This window comes from Leucoraja erinacea, unplaced genomic scaffold (genome assembly GCF_028641065.1).
Source record: "Leucoraja erinacea ecotype New England unplaced genomic scaffold, Leri_hhj_1 Leri_855S, whole genome shotgun sequence".
Taxonomy (NCBI): Eukaryota; Metazoa; Chordata; class Chondrichthyes; order Rajiformes; family Rajidae; genus Leucoraja; species Leucoraja erinaceus.
The window spans coordinates 28,227-52,500 of record NW_026576790.1 but is presented as its reverse complement, the minus strand read 5'-3'; the positions used below and the strand labels follow the sequence as shown (position 1 = coordinate 52,500).

At 45.3% G+C, this 24,274-nt stretch overlaps 1 protein-coding gene across 1 annotated transcript; it reads right to left on the bottom strand.

Moving 5' to 3' along the window:
* Positions 1–14,525: 14,525 nt before the first annotated feature.
* Positions 14,526–15,308, bottom strand: LOC129694911 (ecto-ADP-ribosyltransferase 5-like). Its single transcript, XM_055631668.1, has one exon. It carries the CDS (start codon positions 15,306–15,308, stop codon positions 14,526–14,528), a length of 783 nt encoding a protein of 260 aa, XP_055487643.1.
* Between the last annotated feature and the right edge of the window lie 8,966 nt (positions 15,309–24,274).

The window sequence follows — 24,274 nt, the reverse complement described above, 5'->3', positions numbered from 1 at the left end:
GAACTGGGAGATGAGGATCTAATATTTTGCTCGGGGGGCTGGTGCAGGGAGCAACGACTTATCTTCATATGCCATTGGGATGTCTTCGGGGGTAGGGGTGACCTGTACAAAAGATCCGGGTACACCTTAACTCGCGGGGGCCCGATGTTCCGGCAGGAATACACGTGTGGGTTTAACCTAAATAATGGGGGGGGGGGGGGGGGGTTGACATCGTGGGAGTATAAAGGTGAGGTTAAAGGGGAAGTGAGTACACGAATTTTTCAAAAGATTCCCGAATTTATGGGAAGGAAAGTTCGCAAGGGAGAAGAGAGTAAGGTCAGTGCCATTAGTGGCCGTTGTGGGAGGGATGGTGAATACCGAAGTCAAAGTATTTTATATGAATGCGTGAAGTTTAATAAATATAGCGGATAGGCTTTTAGGCTCAGTTAAAACTGGGCAAGTATGATGTTGTGGGAATTACAGATACATGGCTGCAAGCGGACCAGCGAACATAATATTCAAGGGTATGCGTCATATCGAAAAGACGGACAGCTGGGTAGAGGGGGTGGGATAGCTCTGTTGGTGGGTAATGCTTTTCATTCCCTTGCGAAAGGGTAACATTGAATCAGGAGATGTAGCGTCACTTTGGATAGAACTGAAAAATTATAAGTGTAAGAATACCCCAATGGGATATATCCACAGGCCCCCAAACAGTAGCCGGGATACAGGGTTCAAGTTTAATCAAGCGTGAGAATTGGCAAAGTCAATGCTACGGTTGGGGTTATGGGAGATTTCAATGTGCAGGCAGACTGCGATAATCAGGTTGATAATGGACCCAAGGAAAGGGAGTTTGTGGAGTGCATACGTGATGGATTCTTAGAGCAGCTTGTACTGGAGCCTACAGGGAGAAGGCAATTCTGGATTTAGCGTTGTGCAATGAATCTATTTGATTAGGGAACTCGAGGTAAATGAGCTATTAGGATGTAGTGACCATAACATGATATATTTCACTCTACAATTTGAGAAGCAGAGTGTAATTCGGAGGTGTCAATATTACAGTTGAGCAAATGGGACTATGGGGCAATGAAGGAGGAGCTGGCCAAAGTTGACGGAAAGGTACACTAGCAGGGGTGTCAGTGAAACAACAATGGCAGGTATTTCTGGGAATAATACAGAAGCTGTAGGATCGGTTTACTCCAAAGAGGAAGATAGATTCCAAGGGGAGCAAGGGGCGACCGTGGATGACAAGGGATGTCAGGGGCAGAATAAAAATAAAAGAGAAGAAATATAACATAGCAAAGATGATCGTGAAGCCAGAGAATTGGGTAACTTTTGAAGCGCAGCAGAAGATAACTCGAACGCCTGACATCCAACAGAGAGGGGGCGCGAGTACGTCGTCAGGAGGAAGCAGTGAGATGTATAAGGGCTGCAGCTCAGGTTGAGCAAGGACAGTGGAAGATCTGGGAAAGTGTAGAAAGACGAGGTTTTGCTGGAGCGACCTGTGATGCATGCAGGTGGGTTATGTAAGTTTCCGTCTAAGGACTGTTTATGATGTGCTGCCATCACCGCAGAACTTTAAACAATTGGTCGGTGGGGACCCAGCGTGTCCCTTATGTTCAAAAGTGGCAACGTCGAGGCATGATTTGTCCGGATTTTAAAATAGTATTTCTCAGGATCGGTATACTTTGCGGCATAAACAGGTCTTGAAGTGCATAGCTGCAGCAAATAAGAGGAGAGCACATGTGAATTCAGTAGGCACCATGACGGAGTGGACCGGTTCATTTAGTACTTGAGGGAGATAAAGGTGGAGGAGGTACGTGTTCAGACGGGTATGCGTCAGGCCAGTCACAGGGAGCCAATGATTGTGAGATGCTGGTAGACTTGGGAGGAAAGCTTGTTGTTCCGCAGGAAATAATCAGTACTGGTGTGTGACCGGATATAGCCAGTTAGTCAACGGATAGTGCATCTTATAGAACTGACGGTGTCTTGGAAGAATTCAGTGGACGAGGCGTATGAAAGGACAACGCCTATCAGTGCAAACGCCAATTAAGAAAACTCTCAGTGCTAACGCCAATAGCGAATAATCCGGCATTAAAACAATCTCTTATTGATCAAACATACAAACAATGGGAAATAAAATGTTAGGCTACATGTATGAAATTGGAAATCTGTTATCATTCCAACAATGAATTACATTTTTAAACTGAATGACAACCAATATTTTAAATATCTACAGATGTGTGATTTCATGAAGAAATATATACAAAGATTTCAAATTATAATTTTAGACCCACTGGAAAAAGCAATGAATATTAAGGCTGACTCACAAAAATTAATATCATATATATATAACAGTATTTTCAAGAGAATTACCATCAACAGAGGCACTTAGAGAAGACTGGTAACAAGAATGAATGATAAAAACCTCGAAACAAACATGGGACAATTATTTGATATATATATACATAAATGCTCGATTAATGTAAGACACAACTTAATTCAATTCAAAATACTACATAAACTATATTATTCAAAAACTAGGCTGAATAAATGTTATCCAAATGTGTCTCACTTCTGTGGTAAATGTCTCTCAACATGCCAATATTACAAATTATTTTGTCAAATTATTTTGTCAAATTATTTCTCCTGTATAAAACGTCATAAATTTTGGTGTGATGTATTTGAGATATTCACAAATCTATTCAAGACAAAAATGGAACCTATTACTGAAATGATTATATTTGGAGTAACGGGAGACGGGAACAAATTAAATATATGCCAAAATTCATTTTTTAATTATGGGTTAATAATCGCAAAAAAACGTATACATATATTTTGGAAAAATACAACTATACCAACGCTCAAAATGTGGATTATAAATATGTTGGACAGAGGACATCTTGAAGAAATGCGACTCCCCCTAATAGGTAAACAAGACCAATTCTTAACGAGTTGATCTCCATTCATTGACTTCTTGGATTCATGTGGTGCAACATAACCGTAAAAAGCAATTGTTCCATATCTGGGTGAAAGATAGTCATCAATATAATAGCTCACCCCTTATCTCCTATTTGCTAATCCCTTTCTTGCTCCTTCTTCTTTCTTACTTCTCTTCCTCACTATCTCTTTCCTTTTATACACATTGCACATATTTCTACACTCTATTATCTCTTTATTTCTCATGTCTTTCTTTAAAAATTATTGTACAGAGAATGTATCATGTCAACATATATTTGGCACATTGAAAAAAGGTACCACTGTATTGTAAATACTTCTAATAAATTAAATTTAAAACATAAATGAAAGGACAACGCCTACATATGTAGACGGCAGCATAGGTTGAGCAACGAGAATGGAGAGCAACAGTACGTCAGTTAGTGGTGGGTTGTAGACCTTTCATAGCGAGATAGTGCCAGTTGGGGGAAGAAAGTAAATATGTGGCAAGCAGAATGTGTATTTATTTTTAATTATAATATGTATAAGTGTATCCTGGTCTTATGTAAGGGTGATATTGTGGTGTTACAAGCTTAGTAATGGGCTAGGATTGGTGTAATATAGTCTGCAGATGTTTAGCATTTGTTGGAATTAGCTAATTGGCTGCAGTTTCCTTTGTTTCGTAGATCCCGCAGCATAGGTCGTGAGAGCCGGTTTGGTATAGGGATAGGCATAGGGTTAGGGTTCGGGTTATGATTAGGGCTAGGATTAGGGTTAGGGTCAGGGTTAACCCTCCTGATGTGTCGTGGGCCTCCCTCAACCAAACACCAGTGAAAGGAGGTGCCCACTTGATAACACCAATTATATACTTACATCTATATGAATAGGTCTATATAAGAGTTATTTAACATGTAGTTAGTTGTTTGTTGCATACAGGGTTATTTATTTCCTCTGCGTGCTGGTATATTCAGTTAGATAGTTAGATAATACTTTGGCTTTGCGCTTGGCTATCTTTCCTGGTGTTATTGAATGGGAACATTTTTCACGCAAACGGCGATACGTTGAGAAACGAGGATGGAGAACAAGAGCACGTCCGGTAGTGGTGGGTTGTAGAGGCTTCATCGCGAGATAGGTTGGGGGCAGAAAAAAAACACGTGACAAACAGTATGTGTATTTCTTTGTATTTTTTGTCTGTGTATGTGTACTCTGGTCTCATGTAAGGTTGCTATTTGTGGTGTTACAAGCTTAATGAATACTACCCTGTCCATCACCGGCTCGCCTCCATCGAAGCGATATATCGAAGTCGCTACCTCAAAAACGCAGCCAACATCATCAAAGACCCACACCATCCTGGCCAGACTCTCATTTCGCCATTGCCATCGGGTAAAAGGTACAGGAGCCTGAAAATGTAGCGTCCAGGTTCGGGAACAGCTTATTCCCTACAGTCATCAGGCTATTAAATACTACAACAAATATGCTCTGAATTACAATTACAACATTGTATTATTATTAATATTAATATTGTTATTATTATTATTATTATTATTATTATTATTATTATTATTATTATTATTATTATTATTATTATGATTATTATTATTATTATTATTATTATTATGATGATTATGGTGATGATGATGATTATTATTATTATTATTATTATTATTATTATTATTATTATTATTATTGTTATTATTATTATTATTATTATTATTATTATTATTGTTATTAATGCCCTATATATGTTTATTTATTAAGTGTGTGTGCATGTGTATATACACACAATTATTTGTCTCCTGTTATTTACTATGATTACATATTCAGTTATGCTGCAGCAAGCAATCATTTAATTGCCCTAGCTGGGACATATGTTAATAAAACACTCTTGATTCTTGACTGTTGATACGTGTATGGAAGGAGTTGGCAGAGGAGGTATTTTAGTTTAGCTCAGTTTGGAAATACAGTGCAGTAAAACGCCCTTCGGCCTACAGAGTCAGCGCCGACCAGCGACCCCGCACATTAACATTACCCTACACACACAGTGGACAATTTACACTTATACCAAGCCACGTATCCTACACAGCTGTACGTCTTTGGTGTGTGGGAGGAAACCGAGGATCTCGGGAATCACGGAGAGAACGTACACACTCCGTACAGACAGCGGCCGTAGTCGGGATCGAACCGGGCGCTGAAAGCGTTGTAATGCAACTACTCTACCGCTACGCCACCATGCCGCCCACTTTTCTTTGTATATTTACCCTTTTCTTCAATGATGAAGATACAAAGTTTATTCAGACTTAAATGAGCACCAACGTAAATATTGTTGTAAACTGCAAGAACTGGCCAGTGCGTTGGTTGATTTTTTATCACGCTGTCTTTCAAACGAGGGTTCCATTGCAGTTTCCATTCCAGCGCGTGCACCTCTCTGAAGATATTCCCTGTTCCGAGAACACTGTTTCAATTATCAAGAAAGCACATCAGCACCTCTACCTCCTGAGAAGATTACGGAGAGTCGGTTTGTCAAGAAGGACTCTCTCTAATTTCCACAGGTGCACAGTAGGGAGCATGCTGACCGGTTGCATCGAGACTTGGTTCGGCAACTTGTGCGCCCTGGAGAGGAAACACTGCCCAGTCCATCATCGGCTCTGACCTTCCTTCCATCGAGGGGATTTATCGCAGTCGATGCCTCAAAAAGGCTGGCAGTATAATCAAAGACCCACACCATCCTGGCCACACACTCATCTCCCTGCTACCTTCACTTAGAAGGCACAGACTGCAACAACCAGGTTCAGGAATATCTAGTTTCCCACAGCCATCAGGCTATTACACTTGGCTCGGCCAAAACTCTGAACATTAATAACCCATTCTCTGTTATTTGCACTTGATCAGTTTATTCATTCATGTGTGTGTATATTTATATAATGGTATATGGACACACTGACCGGTTGTGTAGTCAATGCCTACTATGTTTTGTTGTGATGAAGCAAAGCAAGAATCTCATTGTCCCATCGGGGACAAATGACAATAAACTCACTTGAACTTGAACATTCCCTAGATTTTAGCCGCACCATCTTCATATCATCTCTTCATCTCAATCATTCTCCTTTCACAATGCCTTTCGCCAGTTGGTTGGATTAATCTCCTTGAGGTACTGTGAAAATACAGCAGGGTGAACACGCAAATAACCTGACTAATTTGTGATATGCCATTGATATACGCAAACACCTGGAGTAATAGGGACGGGCAGCATCTCTGGAGAGAATAAATTGGTGACGTTTCGGGTCGAGCCCTTTATTCAGACACTACCATGTTTCTGTATCCACCCCATGGCGTTTTGGTAAGGTAGTCAAAATCTAATGTACACTTTGTCTCACTCTTAATCCCTGAAGCCAGCACCCATCGCCAAAACAGATGCCGCGGCTGGACTGCACGTCGCGCATGCGCAGTGAACGGATTGACACAGGTAATATCGCAACTTTAAGAAACCTTCGTCAGGGGCAAGGATACGAGAGGTTTAGCCGGATATGGGACCAATGCAGGCAGCTGGAACTCGTGTAGATAGGACATGTTGGTCGGTGTAGGGCAGTTGGGTCGAATGGCCTATTTCCGCGCTGTAAGACTCGATGAGTCTACGGCTATATACCTCTCCCTTATCTTACTAACTATCGTCCCACTCTCCACTTCAAGAGGACGAGACGCGCACTGTCGATTCCAGCGCCAGTGCATAATGACGATAAACTCTGCCGGGTGCATCTTTACACGAAACGAAGCCGCCGAACAATTGGCCGTGGACCACCTCCGGAAAGAGTGGAAAAATAAACGGGTTACGCTCAAGCTTGGGTCTGAGCGCTGAGGAACACGAGCTACGCCCCGATACCTAAGAGTCCGAGAACAGATCACCGAGAACAGCCTCTGTACAACTACCCTGTCCATGAATATGCGCCGAAAGCCGCATTGACCATCCGATCTACTGGTCACAGCGCTTTCATCGAGCTATGTACTTGCTCGTCTAGAAATATCCGCTCTACAACGCTACCCAGAGCCGTACTATTGTCTTTGTTGGACCTCCCATGTTTCACTTTCCAAAATGCAACCTTCCCGTTTATCTGGATTAATTTCCATTATTCCTCAGCCTAAGCGTTTTTAACAACTATCTTCACTATCTGCAGAACCACCAACTTTTGTGCCACAAAATCAAAACCCCTAATGGTGCCGAAAAACGGATCTGAACCTGAAAACCTTAGATGATCAATCTCCCAACTGAGCTATTTCGGCTGGTTATTACTATCGATAAATTATTACATTATTAGTTATTATATATTAATTTGTTTTATTGCGACTCCGAGGCGGTTAAGCTGCCACAAGTACCATGTAACCATATAACCATATAACCATATACCCATATAACAATTACAGCACGGAAACAGGCCATCTCGGCCCTACAAGTCCGTGCCGAACAACTTTTTTTTCCCCCTTAGTCCCAACTGCCTGCACTCATACCATAACCCTCCATTCCCTTCTCATCCATATGCCTATACAATTTATTTTTAAATTATACCAATGAACCTGCCTCCACCACTTCCACTGGAAGCTCATTCCACACCACTACCACTCTCTGAGTAAAGAAGTTCCCCCTCATATTACCCCTAAACTTCTGTCCCTTAATTCTGAAGTCATGTACTCTTGTTTGAATCTTCCTTATTCTCAAAGGGATAAGCTTGTCCACATCAACTCTGTCTATCCGTCTCATCATTTTAAAGACCTCTATCAAGTCCCCCCTTAACCTTTTGCGCTCCAGAGAATAAAGACCTAACTTATTCAACCTATCTCTGTAACTTAGTTGTTGAAACCCAGGCAACATTCTAGTAAATCTCCTCTGTACTCTCTCTATTTTGTTGACATCCTTCCTATAATTGGGCGACCAAAATTGTACCCCATACTCCAGATTTGGTCTCACCAATGCCTTGTACAATTTTAACATTACATCCCAGCTTCTATACTCAATGCTCTGATTTATAAAGGCTAGCATACCAAAAGCTTTCTTTACCACCCTATCTATATGAGATTCCGCCTTCAAGGAACTATGCACGGTTATACCCAGATCCCTCTGTTCAACTGTATTCTTCAATTCCCTACCATTTACCATGTACGTCCTATTTTGATTTGTCCTGCCAAGGTGTAGCACCTCACATTTATCAGCATTAAACTCCATCTGCCATCTTTCAGCCCATTTTTCCAAATGGCCTAAATCACCCTGTAGACTTTGGAAATCCTCTTCATTATCCACAACACCCCCTATCTTGGTATCATCTGCATACTTACTAATCCAATTTACCACACCTTCATCCAGATCATTGATGTACATGACAAACAACAAAGGACCCAACACAGATCACCGAGGCACCCCACTAGTCACCTGCCTCCAACCCGATAAACAGCCATTCACCATTACCCTCTGGCTTCTCCCATTCAGCCACTGTTGAATCATTCTTGCTATTCCTGCATTTATACCCAACAGTTGAACCTTCTTAACCAACCTTCCATGAGGAACCTTGTCAAAGGCCTTACTAAAGTTCATATAGACAACATCCACTGCTTTACCCTCATCAATTTCCCTAGTAACCTCTTCAAAAATTCAAGAAGATTAGTCAAACATGACCTTCCAGGCACAAATCCATGTTGACTGTTCCTAATCAGACCCTGTTTATCTAGATGCTTATATATATTATCTCTAAGTATCTTTTCCATTAATTTGCCCACCACTGAAGTCAAACTAACAGGTCTATAATTGCTAGGTTTACTCTTAGAACCCTTTTTAAACAATGGAACAACATGCGCAGTTCGCCAATCCTCGGGGACTATTCCCGTTTCTAAAGACATTTGAAATAATTCTGTCATAGCCCCGGCTATTTCTACACTAACTTCCCTCAATGTTCTAGGGAATATCCTATCAGGACCTGGAGACTTATCCACTTTTATATTTTTCAAAAGTTTCAGTACTTCTTTTACTTTGAACCTCATAGTATCCATAGCTACTCTACTAGTTTCCCTTACCTCACATAATTCAATATCCTTCTCCTTGGTGAATACCGAAGAAAAAAAAAAGGTCAATATCTCCCCCATCTCTTTTGGCTCTGCAGATAGGTGTCCACTCTGTCTCTCCAATGGACCAATTTTACACCTCGTTATCCTTTTGCTATTAATATAGCTGTAGAAACCCTACGAAGTATGAACTTATTTGTTCTGCTGCTGGTGCATATCATATGGAGGAAGATTGTTCCCGATGTTGGGGAAGTCCAGAACAAGGGATCACAGTTTAAGGATAAGGGGGGAATCTTTTAGGACCGAAATGAGGAAAACTTTTTCCACACAGAGAGTGGTGAATCTCTGGAATTCTCTGTTGAGGCCAGTTGATTGGCTATATTTAAGAGGGAGTTAGATGTGGCCCTTGTGGCTAAAGGGATCAGGCGGTTTGGAGAGAAGGCAGGATCAGGACACTGAGTTGGATGATCAGGCATGATCATATTGAATGGCGGTGCATGCTCGAAGGGCCGAATGGCCTACTGCTGCACCTATTGTCTATATTGTTTATGTTTCTATATCATATATTATATCAAACTCTTTTGGTGCGTGTGTTGATTTGTTTGTTTTCACATCAGTCATTTCTCCTCCAAAACCCGACGCGGTAACGGATAAATCTTTACATATTCCGGTAGAGATTTACCTGATGATTTAAACAATCTCCTCATCTGAAAATTTGCCTAATTATTTTTCGAATCTTTAACTAAAACTATTCTCAAATACAATTGCTGCATGACGTCACAATCCCTTTGATCCTCGCGACCAGCTGCGCAGAAATTCCAATGCGCAGCTAGTGACGCTCACCAATCCCCGCTCTCTTCATCCTCTTCTCTCCCCCTGTTCCTCGTGTTCCTCCCACCCCCCCCACCCCCCCCCGCCCCCCGACCACTCTCTCCCTACTCAGGCCCTGAACCCTGAACCTGGAGCCGCCAAAGTGAATGTTCGGGAATCAGCCCTGCTATGTGACGACCCCCGCCACCTCCGGAGTCTGGATTGAAGCCGCTAAAGTCCTTTGGTTGACATCTTCTTACTACCCCTCCCTCTTTCCCCCCGACCATACCCGCCCCCCGCTACTAGGGGCCCTGAACCTTGAATGAAGCCCGAAGCCTGAATGAACTGTACAGCCTGAAGCGTGAATGAAGCCTGAAGCCTGAATGAAGCCTGCAACCTGAATGACGCCTGCAACCTGAAGCGTGAATGAAGCCTGCAACCTGAATGACGCCTGCAACCTGAAGCCTGCATCCGCCAACGGGAACGTTTGAGAATCAACCCTCCTCTGTGACCCGCAGCACGCTCGTCCACCCCGCTCCCCTCCTCCTACTTCTCCCCTTCCCCACTCCCCCATTCTCCTTTCCCTCCCTGCTCCCCTCCCAGACCTTCTCCTCCTCCATTCTCCTCTCCCCCGCTCTCCTCTCCCGCCTCTACTCCTCTCACCATCCACCCCCGCTCCCCCCTCCACCCCCGCTCCTCCGCCTCTACCCCATCTCTCCACCTCACTCCCCCCTCATAACCCCCTCCTCTCCCACTCCACCCTCCCCTCTCTCCACTCCACCTACTTCCACCTCCCTTTCCCCCCCTCTCTACCCCCACTCCACTCCTCCCACCTCCTCCCCCTCCTCCTCAACCCTCTCCCCCTCCACTCTCCCCCTCACGTATCTGCCCATCTCCCGCTCAGCCCTCCCTTCCTTTCTGCCCCAATTCCTCTCTGCCCCCTTCATCTATGCCCCTCCCTCCGTTTCTGCCCCCCCCCCTTCTCTGCCCCTCCGCTCTCTCTGCCCCTCATTTTCAAGGGGCACCCACACTTCTCCCCCCTCTCCTCCAACTACTCTTCCTTCTCCCCCCCTCCTCACTCTCCCCCCTCCCACCCACCCGTCTCTCCCCGCCACCCCTCTGCCCTCACCCCGCCTCACCCCTATCCCCTCCTCTCCCGTCCTCTCCGCTCCACATCCACCTCCCTTTCCTCCCTTCCCCTCTCTCTCCCACTCTCAACCAATCCCCCTCCCTCTACCCCACCCATCCCCCCTCCCTTCTCCTCTCCCCGCTCCACCGCCTTCCCCCTCCCCTTTCCACTTCCCTCCCCCTCAGCCCTCACCCCCCACACATCATCACTCCCCCTCTCTTCCCCCTTTCCGCGCCCCATTCTCGTTCTGCCCCACCCCATCCCCTCTCATTCTGCCCCCCTCCACCCCTCCCCCAATGCCCCCCCCCCCACTGCTCACCACCCCCTCCCACACTCTCCTCCCCTCCTCCCCTCCTCCCTTCCCCCTCCACCCCGCTCCCACTCCCTTCCCCCTCCCCCTCTAACCCCTGTGTGTGTGGGGGGTGGTTAGCGTGTGTGTGACGCCGCGGTTTCTCCTCCCGTAACCGTGCGTTGAGGGTAATGGGACCCAACGGGTCCAACTTTGTCTAGTGACTATTACACATTATTTCCGCTAATAAACCTTCAATGTATATATTTCCAATGGAGACAAGGAATGTGTGACGTTTTGGGAGAGTCTTTTTACAGACCGAAAGTCAGGGGAGAGGGGACAGATACCTAAAAGGGGAAGGTGTAAACACGATAGGTCACAAGTGACGAGATCAAGGAAAATATAGAATGCATCATTGTTAGCCATGGGGAAGATGACAACAAGGCATACAGTTAGAAAAAAAGTAATCAACTGTTAAACAATACGGAGAACAGCGATTGGGAGTATGGAGAGAAAGGGAATACAAAGGTTACTTGAAGTTGGAGATCTATATTCATAACGCTGAGTGTAAATAAATGTTCATCAATGGAGATTTTGATTATCCAGCAGTAATATTTATTTCATTAGTTCCACAGCAATCATTTTTTTGATTTTATTATGTTTGTCTTATTTATTAATTGTATTCATCTCCGCGTCACGCATCTACGGCGACGTAAGCTCAGTTGAAGCATTGCATAGTTAAGTTTCATTTAGTCTAGGTTAGTTAAGAGCTACCGCGCAGAAACAGGCCCTTTGGTCATCCGCGTCCACGACGTCCAGCTATCCCCGCATACATATATACATTTTTTGCTCAGAACGGCGACAATTTACAATTATACCAAGCAATTTACCCAACGATCCTGCACGCCTTTGGAGTGTGCAAGAAATCCGAAGACCGGGAGAAACCCCACGCAGGTCACGGGGAGAACGTACAAATACGTAGACAGCACCCGCGGTCAAGATCGAACGTGGTTCTCTGGAGCTGGAAGGCAGCAATTCTACCGCCGAACCACCGTGCAGCAGAATAAAGCATGTTGCCCAAATAGAGAATAGGTTTCGTTAAAGGAAACTGAGAGTGATGGTGAAAGATTGTGTACTGGACTGAAGTGCAGTGACCAGGGGTGCGAATCGGGGATTAGTGAGCGGCCCATTGCTGTTTACAGTTTACATCAATAATTTGGATGAGAATGTACAAGGCATACATCGGGTAGACGCACAACGTCTCTTGAATGAAGATCTGTGCGAGGTGATAACGTTTTGGTAGTCAAACAAGGTTAGGATGTTCATTTTGAATGGTTGGGCCTGGGGAATGTTGAGGGAATGGGGAATGAGCAACAGAGAAATCTAACTCCCTTACCACACCCACACCGACCTTTCTGTCCCGTGTCTCCCGCATTGTAGGGATATGGCCAAATACAAATTGGTGGATCAGAACCTCATATGTCTTTAGGGCAGCTTACACCACAGCGGTACATTATTATTGATTGCTCTAAAATCAAGTAACCCTTGCATCCCTTATCACACCGTCCCACTCTAACTCCCCCACCGAAGTCGTAGTAGCTTCAGTCGACTTGTTGAGTTTCATTGTCTGTAACTCATTGTCATCTATCTCACAGCTAAAACTCGCATGTATTCTTTATAATCGTCACATCTTTGCATCTTTCATTCATTTGTTCTATATATCTCGATATCTCGTGTTTCCCTTTCCTCTGTTAGTCTTTAGAAGGGTCGCGACCTGAAATGTAACCTATTATATTTGTCCAGTGATGTTGTCCAGCCCACCGAGTTGATCCATGTTTTTGTGTCTCTCTTCGACATATCTCAGGGTACAAGTACATATTTCCTACTTTCATACAGCAGAGAGCTCTCTGGCTACATCTACATAGTTCCCTGTAAGTGTCGTTTTAGATAGATAGGGTTGTAAAAATGATTTGGTTAGATTTGCCATCATCATTCTAGATATTGAGCATCGACGTTGCGATGTTATGTTTAGTTTCGTTTAGTTTTAAGTTAAGCTTAGTTTAATTTAATTTAGTTTAGATTAGCATAGTTAAGTTTAGTTTAATTTCGCTTCGATTCGTTTAGTTTAGTTTACTTTAGTTGAGTTTATTTTAGTTTTGAGTCCGCACCTACCACCGATCCTCGCATATTTTCGGAATGGAACGCGGGTCTCCGGCGCTGCAAGGCAGTAATTTTGCCGGGACACCAGCGTACAACCCCGCGTGTTAAAGTTGTAAACGACATTGGTGCGGCTGCATTTATATTATTGGGTTCGGTTTGGTCAACTGCTGTGGGAGGATATCATTATGCTGGAATCATAGGCTTACGAGAATAGTGCCAGGAGTGGAAGCTCCGTTAAAGATCAGAGGTTGTGTGGCTTGGAACATATCAGAGGAGACTGAGGGGTGATCTTGTGTGACATGCAGTAAATCACGTTGGAAATAGCTAGGGTGATACATCGAGTTTGGTGCTCAGAAAATGGGAATGAAGGAACCCACAAAAGTTACACGCGCCTAAAGTGAGAGTGGAAATATTTAATGGGAACATGAGGGACAAGTTTAACAATCATAACGTGATGAAACACCTGGAACGCAATGCCAGAGGAGGTAGTTGAATAATTAATAAGAAACAGAGGGACACACTTTATTTGCCCGCATTGAACGAGGCGTCAGAAGAATTAGCTGAGGCTGTATTTTGTAAAGTTGAGTATTGTGTTGAGTTCTCGGCATCATGGAACTGGAAAGATGTTGCCAAGCTGGGAAGGTTATAGATACGGTTTAAGCGGATGTATTAAAGTGGAGAAACCCATTAGAGGTTGGCTAGATGCAGAGTATTTTGTCCAGGGTTGGTGATTTGTGGATCAAATGGTTTCTGTTGAAGGGGAAACGATTTAATATGGATATGATGGGATTTCTTTTTCACTTAGATGGCCTTGGGTGTCCGGAACGCGTTGCCAGGAAAGGTAGTTGAGGCAAGAACTATCCCAAAGTTTAAGCAATATTTAGACAGGTTCATCGATATGGCAGGTTTTGTGTGATGTGTGCCAGACGAAGGCAGGTGGGACTAAGTGTCAATGGGACATGTTGGGTGGTGTGGGAAAGTTGGGCAGAAGGGCCTCTTTTCACGATGTATCACTCTATGACTATGATACATGCAATAAGAACATTTAAAAGACACGTGGCCAGGTACATGGATAGGTAAGTTTGGGAGGCACGGTCGAAACGCGGACGAATGGGACATCTTAGACGGCATGGGTAACAAAATGTTTAAAGGTCTGTTTTCGTTCGTCATGACTGCATGGCCTTACAGGAAAATGGGAGCAAATAACCACACTACGTACAACAGCGCCTCGACGAACTGAGCGACCCCCACGCTCCTAACTACCTGCAGATCACCGTCTGCTCCGCGCTCCAATCTGACCGCTATCCCGGCCTCTCCCACCGCCTCGAGCGATATTTCATCTCCTTTGTCACCAGAAAAATACCGCGCGACCTTGAAAACCTCATCGGGGGGTATAAGCACCTCCCTCTGTTTCTGAAAGAGCGAGTAGCTGGCGATGTAGACGCCTTTAAGCGACGTTATGTTAAACACCGTTGCAGTACCGAAGTCTCGAGCGGTTTGCATATCACGAGAAGAAGATGTAAACTGTCCAAATCTCATGTTGCACCCCTCCTGCGCTTTGGAACGATTCTTTATCCCTCGGTAGGTGGTTCGCGCCGCAGGGCCGGAAGTGCTCCTGAGTCGGTCGCGAGCAACGGAGAGGAGATAATGGAAACTCTTGAAATTGAACTTCTCGGCGTAGACTGTGTCGTTAGCCTGGTATGATTGCAGCGCATAATTGAACTTCCAGTAGAGGTTTGTATTACTAGTGTAGGCGAGAATGGCCAAAACGTGTTGTTCTCTCAGTCCATCTGGTACTTGAATGCGTTTATTATTTCTCATGAAAACCTCTGCAACACCCCACGCCTCGGCGAAAGCTGGCGTCCGACTCTTCTCTTCCTGGAGGTACTCGATGGCCAGCTGATCGGACGCTTCGCTCTGAGTGAACATATAGACAGGTTTGTTCTCCGTCACACCGAGGCGCATGTTGCTACAAGACATACCGCCCTCCACCGGACTCGCTGGACCTGTGACGGGACGGAAATGGATTGGTTAAAGATAAATAGCGGTAGAGCACGGAGGCAGTCTCTTCGGCCCAACATGCCGACGCCCACCATCGTGATCCTTCTAAGCTAATGCACTCCAAGAGCTGCAGAAACTCAGCAGGTGAGGTTCAATCTCTGGAGAACATGAATGGGTACAAGGTGCTGCAGTAACACAGCGGGATAAGCAGTATTACTGCAGAATATGGACAGCTTCTATGCACTGGGGTAACCCAGCATTTCCTTTAATTTCCTATGTGCTAAAGTTGCTCCTCAGGTTTCTATAAAATCTCCGATTAAATCTCCCCCTCCCGTCACCTCAACTCAACCCTCTGGTTCTTGATTCTCTCACAGAGGATAAAATACACTTTCATTCACCCACTCTTCCATCAACACATGTTTAGCATTCTTTGCCTTGCAATCTAAATCCCTGCCTTGGAATGTTTTCGCCTGATTGGAAATATATATTAGACGCAAAATGCTGGAGTAACTCAGCGGGACAAGAAGCATAATGGGTGGATGGAATGGGGGACGTACCGGGTCGAGACCCTTCTTCAGACTGAGATGCTGCGGACAGATAGGAAAGGGTAAGGTGTGATAAGCGATAGGTCAAAGGGGTTGGAGATCAAGAATAATGTAGTACTGATCATTGGTTGCTCGGAGAAGCTGAAAACGATGCATACAAATCAAACATTTAATTAGGACGACAGGCAGACTGGTCAGAGAACGTGGATGGGGAGGGATGGGTAGAAAGGGAAGCCAAGGTTTACTTGGTAATTTATGCCGCTTCGGGGTAATCTGCCGAAGCGAAATATGAGGTGCTATTCCTCAAATTTGCGTTGGGCCTCACTCTGACAGTGGGGGTGGCCCAGGGCAGAATGTTCAGTATGGGAATGGGAGCATGAGCTAAAGTGTTTTGCATCCGAGAGAACACGAGGTCTAGACGGACTGAGCGGAGCTGTTGAGTGAAATAATCGCCGAGCCTGTGCCTGGTCTCGCCGATCCACTCCTCGAACCGCAGATACAGTAGATGCGTTTGGAGGAGTTGCATGTGAACCTCTGCCTCACATAAAAGGACTATCGGCGTTCTTGTTCATTAACTTTTGTGTGAGAGGGGAAAATATCTGTCGGTACTAGTGCCGGAGGATTGGCGTACTGCACATGTTGTGCCGTTGTCTAAAAAAGATTCTAAGAGTAAACCTAGCAATTATAGACCTGTTAGTTTGACGTCAGTGGTGGGCAAATTAGATATAATATATATATAAGCATATATATGGTGGACAAATTAGATATAATATATATATAAGCATCTGGATTAACAGGGTCTGATTAGGAATAACCAACATGGATTTGTGCCTGGAATGCCATGTTTGACTAATCTTTAATTTTTTGAAGAGATTACTCGTGAAATTGATGGGGGTAAAGCAGTGGATGTTGTCTATATGGACCAAGGTTCCTCTTGGAAGGTTGATTAAGTATGAATTGTGGTGTATTAATGGTGGTGTAGCAAGATAGGTTCAGCAGTGGCTGAATGAGAGATGCGAGAGAGTAATGGTGGATGTATGTCTGTCAGGTTGGAGGCCGGTGACTAGTGGGGTGCCTCAGGGATTTGTGTTGGGTTCACTGTTGTTTGTCATGTACATCAATGATCTGGATGATGGTGTGGTAAATTGGATTAGTAAGTATGCAGATTACACTAAGATAGGTGGTGTTGTGGATACTGAAGTAGATTTCCAATGTCTACAGAGAGGTATAAGCCATTTGGATGAGTGGGCTGAAGGATGGCAGGTGGAGTTGTAATGGGTATAGCTTGGACCCAATAGCAGCACAGAATCAGGCAGGTATAATTGGTAATGCAACTTATAACGAGTAGTACCGTACTCACACAGAGGCTCAGGATTGAGCGAGGGTTCCGAAGAGGGACAGGCAGGAGACGCAGTCGGGGTAGCGGAAGATCCGATAACCAGGAGATCCAACACACGATGCAACCAACCCAGCGAGGGACAGACGAAAGGAGAGTCGAAGGCAGGCAGGTAGTCGAGGAGCCGTTGCAGGGATACACCAAACAGCCCAGGCGAGAGGCAGACAGAAACCAGGAGGTCGGGGACAGAAGGCTGAGGTGCTATCCGGGAAGAGGACAGGACGGAATGGTCAGGGGCAAGCAGGTTCGAAACCGTGTAGGCAGTCGGGAAATCGCTGAGTCTTGCATGAATGCTGAGAACAATCTGGCACTGTGTGAACGGTGAAGAGAGTCTATATACCGGGTTAATAGTTGATCAGAGGCAACTGAGTGCAACAGGTGAGGAGAGTTAGGCTGATGAGAGGGGAATGGCAGGCAGGCAGGTGAGGAGAAGTAGGGACCGGTGGAAAAGTACTGGGAGGAGAAGTGGATGAGAATGAGGAGAGGGCAGACTGTGACAGGAGAGAGAGAACAGACATTGGGCATTGTTAAACACGTTCTACGGGGCTGAACACCGGCTCGAATTTCAGTTATTGATCAGGAGAGTTGGAGTCGATGCACAGCTGTAAGTTTTATAATGTCAGATCCGGCTCCGTCTGTGCCCGACCTGCCTGCTTCAAGGAAGAGGAGATAATGCTGATAAGTGTGAGGTGCTACATCTTGGCAGGACAAATCAAAATAGGACGTACATGGTAAATTATAGCGAATTGAGGAATGCAGTTGAACAGTGGGATCTGGGAATAACTGTGCATAGTTCAATCAAGGTGGAATCTCATGTAGATAGGGTGGTAAAGAAAGCTTTTGGTGTGCTCGCCTTTATAATTCAGAGCATTGAGTATAGAAGTTTGGATGTAATGTTAAAATTGTACAAGGCATTGGTGAGACCAATTCTGGAGTATTGTGTACAATTTTTGTCGCCTAATTATAGGAAGGATGTCAACAAAATAGAGAGAGTACAGAGGAGACTTACTAGAATGTTGCCTTGCTTTCAGCAACTGAGCTACAGAGAAATGTTGAACAAGTTAGGTATTTATTCTTTGGAGCGCAGAAGGTCAAAGGGGAACTTGATAGAGATCTTTAAAATGGTGAGAGGGATAGACAGAATTGACGATAAACATTTCCCATTGTGAATAGGGAAGTTTCAAACAAGATGACATGACTTGAGAATTAAGGGACAGAGGTTTAGGGGTAACATGCGGCGGAACTTATTTAATCAGAGAGTGGTAGCTGTGTGGAATGAGCTTCCAGTGGAAGTGGAGGAGGCGGGTTCGATTTTATCATTTAAACATAAATTGGATAGGTACATGGACGGAAAAGGAATGGAGGGTTATTGTCTGAGTGCAGGTAGATGGCACTAGAGGAAATTAAGTGTTCGGCACGGACTTGAAAGGTCGAGATGGCCTTTTCCGTGCTGCAATTGTTATATGGTTGTATGGTTAAGTTATTCTTCATTTGACCTCAACTGAATTACGACAATATTTACGACAATATTTACTTAGCGATGTTCTAGATCGCCTTGCAAAAATCTCTAGCCATCATGGTTAGAGTGAAAAACTTCACTGTTATTTTTTATTGAGAAAGCTATCATCTTATGTATTGATCTCAGTTCGCCCATTGTATAATCCCTAGCACCTAATGTACAACTTCATAATATATTCTAAATAACAGGGCTGACCGACCTTGGCTGGGAATCAGGGGACAACCATAATTGTTCCCCATTGGGCCCTGCAACTCGTAAGGCCGGCCCTGCTTGTGGGTAACATTTTGACACAAATCGCGATACGATGTGAGGGTTGTGGAGGAAGATGTTAGCGGCTTTTGGGAGGATTGTGGATAGGCGCATGGGAGATTGTGTATACGGAGGAAGACAGACAGACGAAATTATTTTAACTACATTGCGTTCGGTATAGACTTTGTGGATATGCGGGCCTGTAACCGTTCTATACTATATTCCGTCTTCTAAAACCACTTCCCAAATTGACATATCCTCACATCTCCAATGACCTTAGTGTTAGCTTCACTATGTTGGCATATTTCCGGAAATAAGGACGATTTACGAGAATGCTGCCATGACTCGATGGGGCTGAGCTATAGGTAGAGTTTGCGCAGGCTGGGACTATTCCTTGGACCGCATGAGGAAGAGTGGTGACCTTATGGAAATGTACAAATTATTGAAAGGAATAGACCGGGTAAACGCCCAGCGTTTCTTGCCCAGAGTTGGGCAATCGATGAACCAGATGACGGTAGGGAGAGGATGAGCAGGACATTACTCTGTATATTGAATGCATGGGGATGAGATCTGACCTTATAGAGGTGTATAAAATAATTAAATATATGGAACTGGTAAACGCACACCTGCCCAGTGTAGGGGAATCGAGATCCAGTGGACTGGTTGAAGTTATGCGGGGGTGGCGGGAGAATACAATAGAAAGCTGAAGGTTAACGATATTACACGAAGGGTGTATGTAATAGATAACATAGAATATTATGGAAATTAGGTGCAGGAGTAGGCTATTCGGCCCTTCGAGCCAACACCTCTATTCAGAATGACCATGGCTGATCATCCTAAATCAGTACACCGTTCCTTTTTCCCTCCCATATCTATTGATTCCGTTAGCCCGAAGAGATACGTAAGTCTAACTCTGTTGGAACGAGCTGCTGGAGGAGTTAGTTGAGTCAGGTATTATCGCTTCGTTTGAGAATCATTTACACGTGTGCATGGATAGGATGGTTTTACACGAACATGGGCAAAATGCAGGACTCCGTTCGCGTCTGAAGAACGGTCTCGAACCAAAACGTGACCCATACCTTCTATGCAAAGCCGCTGCCTCTGCCGCTGAGTTACTCCAGCATTTTGTGTCTTTCTTGATCCTAACGTAGACTAGTGCACATGGGACATGCTGGTTGCTGTAGGCCGGTTGGGCCGAAGAGCCTGGTTCCACGCTGTATGCCTCTATGATTACGACTATATCTCTCTTGGATGAATACATGACGCAAACTTGAACAGTTTTCTTTCGATTTTGCCGACTGTCCGATATCTGTCGATACTTACGGTCCAAACAGAGCAAAATGAACATAGACAACGCCAAACCCCGCATGTTTTCTAGGTGAGCGTTGAGGTCCAATCTGGCTTCCTCCTTGTATCTGGGAGTTTTAGAGCGATGCTTTTTAGGTCTCCAAGTGCCCCCACTCTGTTGGAAGAGACATGAACCGGTCATATACAGTATTCAAAAATACCGATACAACTAAGCTTCCTCTTTGGAGATGAATATCTGGAATCTCTCACTTGCAATTTGAGTCATAGATTGGTAGTGGGACATCAGCGAAACAAGCTCTCGGACGGACGCACCAATGTCGTCCAAATTGCCCAACTAACCCTCTTCCAAATGCCAACATTTGACCCATATCGTTCTTGCAAGCTCGCTCAACCAGACTCAGGAAGAGCTGCATCCCTTCTGTTGGCAGCCTTCTGTACGACCTTTCCATCAGCTAGATTAATGTAGAACTCAATTCTACCTCTATGTGGACATTCGACCTTCAGGAACGGATGGCTATACGATACTGGTAGCAATATTCTACACTATGAAACGTCGTCTTTACTATAACTATTGTACTTCAGTTTGTCTCGATTGTCTGTTCGTATTGTACTGAAACTATTGGACGGGTTTATGGATATGATATGCTTGGAGGGATATGGACCAAACGCGGGTAGGTGGGACTGGTATAGCTAGGACATGTTGGCTGTGAGAGCAAGTGGGGTCGAAGGTCCTGATTCCACTCTGTATCACTTCATGGCTCTATGGCTTTAACTATTATGTTTGAGTATGGTTCGATTGTATTTTCGTGTTGTGCTATCTGATTCGATACAATACAAAACAAAACTTTCGACGGCACCCCGCCCAATGTGGCAAGAATAATCCTTTTAAACTAATGTCAATCGTCCTTTTAAAGTATTTCCATTATAACCTTAACACTATGTATTCTAGTTTGCGAATGCCTATCCTGGGAATACGTTTGTGCCCTTGTCTATCTCGTGATTTTCGCCGATCACTTTTCGACATCCGACTGTGCAATGGACAGTTGTACAAAATGTTATTGCGTACTAATTAGATGCAACTGGCAGGAGTAAGTCGGCGGTTCAGACGGGAAACATGGGGAGGTGCTAAGTGCTGGAGTAACTCAGCGGGTCAGATAGCATAGACATATACATAGAAACATAGAAACATAGAAAATACGTGCCGGAGTAGGCTATTCGGCCCTTCGAGCCTGCACCGCCATTCAATATTATCATTGCTGATCATCCAACTCAGTATCCAGTACCTGCCTTCTCTCCATACCCCCTGATCCATTTAGCCACAAGGGCCACATCTAACTACCTCTTAAAAAGAGCCAATGAACTGGCCTCCACTACCTGCTGTGGCAGAGAGTTCCAGAGACCTACCACTCTCTGCGTGAAAAACCTTTATCTCATCTCGGTCCTAAACGATGTCCCCTTTATCCTTAAACTGTGACACCTTGTCCTGGACTTCACCGACATCGGGAACAATCTTCCTGCATCTAGCATGTCCAACTCCCAAAGAATTTTGTAAGTTTCTATAAGATCCCCCCTCAATCTTCTAAATTGTAGCGAGTACAAACCGAGTCTATCCAGTCTTTCTTCATATAAAAGTCCTGATATCCCAGGAATCAGTCTGGTGAACCTTCTCTGTACTCACTCTACGGCAAGAATGTCTTTCCTCAGATTAGAAGAACAAAACTGCAGACAATACTCCAGGTGTGGTCTCACCAATACCCTGGACAACTGCAGTAGAACGTCCCTGCTCATATACTCAAATCCTTTTGCTATGAATGCTAACATACTATTCGTCTTTTTCACTGCCTGCTGCACCTGCATGCCTCCTTCTTGAACACGTTGCCTACTTTCAATGACTGGTGTACCATGACACCCAGGTCTCGTTGTATCTCCACTTTTCCTAATCGGCCACCATTTAGATAATAGTCTGCTTTCCTGATTTGCCACCAAAGTGGATAACCTCACATTTATCCACATTATACTGCATCTGCCATGCATTTGCCCACTCACCCAGCCTATCCAAGTCACCTTGCAGACTCCCAGCATCCTCCTCGCAGCTAACACTGTTTCCCAGCTTCGTGTCATCCGCAAACTTGGAGATGTTGCATTCAGTCCCCTGGTCCAAATCATTAGTATCTATCTATACCACTAAAAGTCTGATCTTGACCGTTTTTGGCCCACTTTGCTGCGATTTCCGAGAGAACGCCGCCACCTACGGCTGTCACGTTTGGCCACCACGATCAGAGCCCACGTCTGCCTTCCTGGACCAGAGTATTTTTCCCATCGATGAAAAATCAGAGAGAATTAATGTTTAAAATAAAAATCACCATTCACTCTGCTGCCCCTGCTGGAGGGAGGGGGAGGGACTATAAAACCAGGAAGTGGTGTGCCTCAATCAGTCTCTGCAAGCTGGAGGGCACTCTGAGTTCTGAATGACACTGAACAAATGTCTACACAATTGTGAGTAAGTACCCTTAATGTGGTTTGAAAATGAAAATATGGCTAGTTTGAAGTAAAACAGCACTGCCTGCTAATGGTTGTTTGGGAGGTTTGGGTTGAAGTAAAAATGCACACTCTCTCTCTCCCCTCTTCTCTCACCCCCTCCAATCCCCCCTCTCCTCTCCCACCCCCCCCCCCCCCTCCTCTCCCCCCTCTCCTCTCTCCCCTCTCCGCTCCCCGCCCTCCGTTCTCCCGCCCTCTCCTCTCCCCCCCTCTCCTCTCCCCCTCTCCTCTCCCCCTCCTCTCCACCACCCCCTCTCCTCTCCCACCTCTCCTCTCCCCTCTCCTCTGCCCCCTCTTCACCCCCCCTTTCCACACCCTCTATCTCTCTTTCCCCTCTTTTTCTCCCCCTCCTCCCCTCCATCCCATCCCCTACCGTCATTCCCCTCCGCAAATCTCTACCCCCGTCCCTCCACCCCCCCTCCCCTCTCCTCACCTCACCCCCTCTCAGCACACCCCCTCTCAACCCCTCCCCCCCCCCTCCCCTCTCCCCTTCTATCATATAACCATATAACCATATAACAATTACAGCACGGAAACTGGCCATCTCGACCCTTCTAGTCCGTGCCGAACACATAATCTCCCCTAGTCCCATATACCTGCGCTCAGACCATAACCCTCCATTTCCTTCCCATCCATATAACTATCCAATTTATTTTTAAATGATAAAAACGAACCTGCCTCCACCACCTTCACTAGAAGCTCATTCCACACAGCTACCACTCTCTGAGTAAAGAAGTTCCCCCTCATGTTACCCCTAAACTTCAGTCCCTTCATTCTCAAGTCATGTCCCCTTGTTTGAATCTTCCCTACTCTCAGTGGGAAAAGCTTTTCCACGTCAACTCTGTCCATCCCTCTCATCATTTTTAAAAAACCTCTATCAAGTCCCCCCTTAACCTTCTGCGCTCCAAAGTATAAAGCCCTAACTTGTTCAACCTTTCTCTGTCACTTAGTTGCTGAAACCCAGGCAACATTCTAGTAAATCTATCCTCTATCTATCCTCAATCCTCTCCACTCCACCTCCTCTGCTCTAGACCCCCTCTTCTCCCCCTCTCCTCTCTCTCCCCCCTCTCCTCTCCCCCTCTAACCCCCTCTCTCCTCTCCCCCTCTCGTCTCCCCCCTCTCGTCTCCCCTCTCCTCTCCCCCTCTCCTCTCCACCCCGTCTCCTCTTCACCCCCTCTCCTCTCCCCCCTCCTCCCCCCCTCCACTCTCCTATCCCGCCCTCTCGCTCTCTCTCTCTCCCCTCTTTTTCTCCCCCTCCCTCTGCTACCCCACCGTCCCTCCCCTAATACGCCCTCCCCTCCGCATACACTACCCCTTCCCTCAACCCTCCCACCCCCTCTCTTCTCCCCCAGCTCTCCCCCTCCCCTCACCTCAC

Bases quoted from the DNA above. Each gene is read 5' to 3' on its own strand.
- LOC129694911 (XM_055631668.1), bottom strand. From the start codon at position 15,308: ATGCGCCTCGGTGTGACGGAGAACAAACCTGTCTATATGTTCACTCAG.